At 30.7% G+C, this 5,000-nt stretch overlaps 3 protein-coding genes across 4 annotated transcripts in view; 1 reads left to right on the top strand and 2 right to left on the bottom strand.

Moving 5' to 3' along the window:
- The window catches only part of nfkb1 (nuclear factor of kappa light polypeptide gene enhancer in B-cells 1), a 1,201,612-nt gene that overhangs the window by 249,811 nt on the left and 946,801 nt on the right, over positions 1-5,000 (bottom strand). The gene's annotated exons all lie outside the window — the stretch shown is intronic.
- sqstm1 (sequestosome 1) overlaps positions 1-5,000 on the top strand; it is a 585,288-nt gene that overhangs the window by 111,808 nt on the left and 468,480 nt on the right. The gene's annotated exons all lie outside the window — the stretch shown is intronic.
- Positions 1-5,000, bottom strand: part of tbc1d2 (TBC1 domain family, member 2) — a 40,123-nt gene that overhangs the window by 1,700 nt on the left and 33,423 nt on the right. For both annotated transcript variants that reach the window (XM_031314590.2, XM_036006319.1), the window contains 2 exons: positions 4,566-4,751; positions 4,287-4,408 (listed from right to left, as the gene is read on the bottom strand). In XM_031314590.2, coding sequence (XP_031170450.1) covers positions 4,287-4,408; positions 4,566-4,751 — 308 coding nt within the window. The remainder of the gene's footprint in view (positions 1-4,286; positions 4,409-4,565; positions 4,752-5,000) is intronic.

Below are 5,000 nucleotides of genomic sequence, written 5' to 3'. Positions count from 1 at the left end.
AGTAGTGTGTTTATGTTGTAACTGTATTTATGTAGTAGTGTCTTTATGTTGTAACTGTATTTATGTAGTAGTGTGTTGATGTTGTAACTGTATTTATGTAGTAGTGTTTTATGTTGTAACTGTATTTATGTAGTAGTGTTTATGTTGTAACTGTATTTATGTAGTAGTGTGTTTATGTTGTAACTGTATTTATGTAGTAGTGTTCATGTTGTAACTGTATTTATGTAGTAGTGTTTATGTTGTAACTGTATTTATGTAGTAGTGTGTTCATGTTGTAACTGTATTTATGTAGTAGTGTTTTATGTTGTAACTGTATTTATGTAGTAGTGTTTATGTTGTAACTGTATTTATGTAGTAGTGTGTTCATGTTGTAACTGTATTTATGTAGTAGTGTTTTATGTTGTAACTGTATTTATGTAGTAGTGTTTATGTTGTAACTGTATTTATGTAGTAGTGTGTTTATGTTGTAACTGTATTTATGTAGTAGTGTGTTTATGTTGTAACTGTATTTATGTAGTAGTGTTCATGTTGTAACTGTATTTATGTAGTAGTGTTTTATGTTGTAAGTGTATTAATGTAGTAGTGTGTTTATGTTGTAACTGTATTTATGTAGTAGTGTGTTTATGTTGTAACTGTATTTATGTAGTAGTGTGTTTATGTTGTAACTGTATTTATGTAGTAGTGTTTATGTTGTAACTGTATTTATGTAGTAGTGTGTTTATGTTGTAACTGTATTTATGTAGTAGTGTGTTTATGTTGTAACTGTATTTATGTAGTAGTGTGTTTATGTTGTAACTGTATTTATGTAGTAGTGTTTTATGTTGTAACTGTATTTATGTAGTAGTGTTGATGTTGTAACTGTATTTATGTAGTAGTGTGTTGATGTTGTAACTGTATTTATGTAGTAGTGTTTATGTTGTAACTGTATTTATATAGTAGTGTGTTGATGTTGTAACTGTATTTATGTAGTAGTGTGTTGATGTTGTAACTGTATTTATGTAGTAGTGTTTATGTTGTAACTGTATTTATGTAGTAGTGTTTATGTTGTAACTGTATTTATGTAGTAGTGTGTTGATGTTGTAACTGTATTAATGTAGTAGTGTGTTTATGTTGTAACTGTATTTATGTAGTAGTGTGTTTATGTTGTAACTGTATTTATGTAGTAGTGTGTTGATGTTGTAACTGTATTTATGTAGTAGTGTGTTGATGTTGTAACTGTATTTATGTAGTAGTGTGTTTATGTTGTAACTGTATTTATGTAGTAGTGTTTATGTTGTAACTGTATTTATGTAGTAGTGTGTTGATGTTGTAACTGTATTAATGTAGTAGTGTGTTGATGTTGTAACTGTATTTATGTAGTAGTGTTTATGTTGTAACTGTATTTATGTAGTAGTGTGTTGATGTTGTAACTGTATTTATGTAGTAGTGTGTTTATGTTGTAACTGTATTTATGTAGTAGTGTTTATGTTGTAACTGTATTTATGTAGTAGTGTTTATGTTGTAACTGTATTTATGTAGTAGTGTGTTCATGTTGTAACTGTATTTATGTAGTAGTGTGTTCATGTTGTAACTGTATTTATGTAGTAGTGTTTATGTTGTAACTGTATTTATGTAGTAGTGTTTATGTTGTAACTGTATTTATGTAGTAGTGTTTATGTTGTAACTGTATTTATGTAGTAGTGTTTTATGTTGTAACTGTATTAATGTAGTAGTGTGTTGATGTTGTAACTGTATTTATGTAGTAGTGTTTATGTTGTAACTGTATTTATGTAGTAGTGTGTTGATGTTGTAACTGTATTTATGTAGTAGTGTGTTCATGTTGTAACTGTATTTATGTAGTAGTGTGTTGATGTTGTAACTGTATTTATGTAGTAGTGTTTATGTTGTAACTGTATTTATGTAGTAGTGTGTTGATGTTGTAACTGTATTTATGTAGTAGTGTTTATGTTGTAACTGTATTTATGTAGTAGTGTGTTGATGTTGTAACTGTATTTATGTAGTAGTGTTTATGTTGTAACTGTATTAATGTAGTAGTGTGTTTATGTTGTAACTGTATTTATGTAGTAGTGTGTTTATGTTGTAACTGTATTTATGTAGTAGTGTGTTGATGTTGTAACTGTATTTATGTAGTAGTGTGTTGATGTTGTAACTGTATTAATGTAGTAGTGTGTTTATGTTGTAACTGTATTTATGTAGTAGTGTTTATGTTGTAACTGTATTTATGTAGTAGTGTGTTGATGTTGTAACTGTATTTATGTAGTAGTGTGTTTATGTTGTAACTGTATTAATGTAGTAGTGTGTTTATGTTGTAACTGTATTTATGTAGTAGTGTTTATGTTGTAACTGTATTTATGTAGTAGTGTGTTGATGTTGTAACTGTATTTATGTAGTAGTGTGTTTATGTTGTAACTGTATTTATGTAGTAGTGTGTTTATGTTGTAACTGTATTAATGTAGTAGTGTGTTTATGTTGTAACTGTATTTATGTAGTAGTGTTTTATGTTGTAACTGTATTAATGTAGTAGTGTTTATGTTGTAACTGTATTAATGTAGTAGTGTGTTTATGTTGTAACTGTATTTATGTAGTAGTGTTTATGTTGTAACTGTATTTATGTAGTAGTGTGTTGATGTTGTAACTGTATTTATGTAGTAGTGTGTTTATGTTGTAACTGTATTAATGTAGTAGTGTGTTTATGTTGTAACTGTATTTATGTAGTAGTGTTTATGTTGTAACTGTATTTATGTAGTAGTGTGTTGATGTTGTAACTGTATTTATGTAGTAGTGTGTTGATGTTGTAACTGTATTTATGTAGTAGTGTGTTTATGTTGTAACTGTATTTATGTAGTAGTGTTTATGTTGTAACTGTATTTATGTAGTAGTGTTTATGTTGTAACTGTATTTATGTAGTAGTGTTTATGTTGTAACTGTATTTATGTAGTAGTGTTTTATGTTGTAACTGTATTAATGTAGTAGTGTGTTGATGTTGTAACTGTATTTATGTAGTAGTGTTTATGTTGTAACTGTATTTATGTAGTAGTGTGTTGATGTTGTAACTGTATTTATGTAGTAGTGTGTTCATGTTGTAACTGTATTTATGTAGTAGTGTGTTGATGTTGTAACTGTATTTATGTAGTAGTGTTTATGTTGTAACTGTATTAATGTAGTAGTGTGTTTATGTTGTAACTGTATTTATGTAGTAGTGTGTTTATGTTGTAACTGTATTTATGTAGTAGTGTGTTGATGTTGTAACTGTATTTATGTAGTAGTGTGTTGATGTTGTAACTGTATTAATGTAGTAGTGTGTTTATGTTGTAACTGTATTAATGTAGTAGTGTGTTTATGTTGTAACTGTATTTATGTAGTAGTGTTTATGTTGTAACTGTATTTATGTAGTAGTGTGTTGATGTTGTAACTGTATTTATGTAGTAGTGTGTTTATGTTGTAACTGTATTAATGTAGTAGTGTGTTTATGTTGTAACTGTATTTATGTAGTAGTGTTTATGTTGTAACTGTATTAATGTAGTAGTGTGTTGATGTTGTAACTGTATTTATGTAGTAGTGTGTTGATGTTGTAACTGTATTTATGTAGTAGTGTGTTTATGTTGTAACTGTATTTATGTAGTAGTGTTTATGTTGTAACTGTATTTATGTAGTAGTGTGTTGATGTTGTAACTGTATTTATGTAGTAGTGTGTTTATGTTGTAAGTGTATTTATGTAGTAGTGTGTTGATGTTGTAACTGTATTTATGTAGTAGTGTGTTGATGTTGTAAGTGTATTTATGTAGTAGTGTGTTGATGTTGTAAGTGTATTTATGTAGTAGTGTGTTGATGTTGTAAGTGTATTTATGTAGTAGTGTGTTTATGTTGTAACTGTATTTATGTAGTAGTGTGTTGATGTTGTAAGTGTATTTATGTAGTAGTGTGTTTATGTTGTAACTGTATTTATGTAGTAGTGTGTTGATGTTGTAACTGTATTTATGTAGTAGTGTGTTGATGTTGTAAGTGTATTTATGTAGTAGTGTGTTGATGTTGTAAGTGTATTTATGTAGTAGTGTGTTGATGTTGTAACTGTATTTATGTAGTAGTGTGTTGATGTTGTAAGTGTATTTATGTAGTAGTGTGTTGATGTTGTAACTGTATTTATGTAGTAGTGTGTTGATGTTGTAACTGTATTTATGTAGTAGTGTGTTGATGTTGTAACTGTATTTATGTAGTAGTGTGTTGATGTTGTAAGTGTATTTATGTAGTAGTGTGTTGATGTTGGGTGGGGGGGTGGGGGGGTTTACCGGCCGTCGGAGATGGTCTTGGTGAAGAAGCGCAGGTACTGGTAGATCTCCACGCTGTCGCGGAGCTTCAGGATCTCGTCCTCTTTGTATTTAAACAGAGCCAGAGTGTACCTGAACACAACCTGCAACATAAAGCCAGAGTGTACCTGAACACAACCTGTGTGTGTGTGTTTGTGTGTCTGTGTGAGTGTGTGTACCTGTCTGTGTGTGTGTGTGTGTGTGTGTGTGTGTGTGTGTGTTTCTCTGTGTGTGTGTGTGTGTATATTTGTGTGTGTGTACCTTGGTCCCCTCGTACAGAAAGGCGTCCCAGAGCGGTAGCAGGATGTCACTGGGCAGACTCTCCACAAACACCACCAGGAACCAGTTGAAGGTGATGAGAGAAACGTCGATGTTGTGCTCCTCAAAGTGAGCCGACAGGCGGGGAAGTTTCTCTGCCAGGAACTCCTTCAGCACCCGCTGGTCGGCCTGGACGCCCAAAAACACGCAATTACACACAATTATACACAAAAACACACAATTACACACAAGAACACACAATTACAAACAATAACACATAATTACACACAAGAACACACAATTACAAACAATAACACACAATTACACAAATTTACACACAATTACGCACAATTACAAACAATAACACACAATTACACACAATAACACAAAATTACACACAATTACGTACAATTACACACAATTACGTACAATTACACA

The sequence above is a fragment of the Sander lucioperca genome, chromosome 1 (genome assembly GCF_008315115.2).
Source record: "Sander lucioperca isolate FBNREF2018 chromosome 1, SLUC_FBN_1.2, whole genome shotgun sequence".
In the NCBI taxonomy this organism is placed as follows: Eukaryota; Metazoa; Chordata; class Actinopteri; order Perciformes; family Percidae; genus Sander; species Sander lucioperca.
This window is presented reverse-complemented; position numbering and strand designations above follow the sequence as displayed.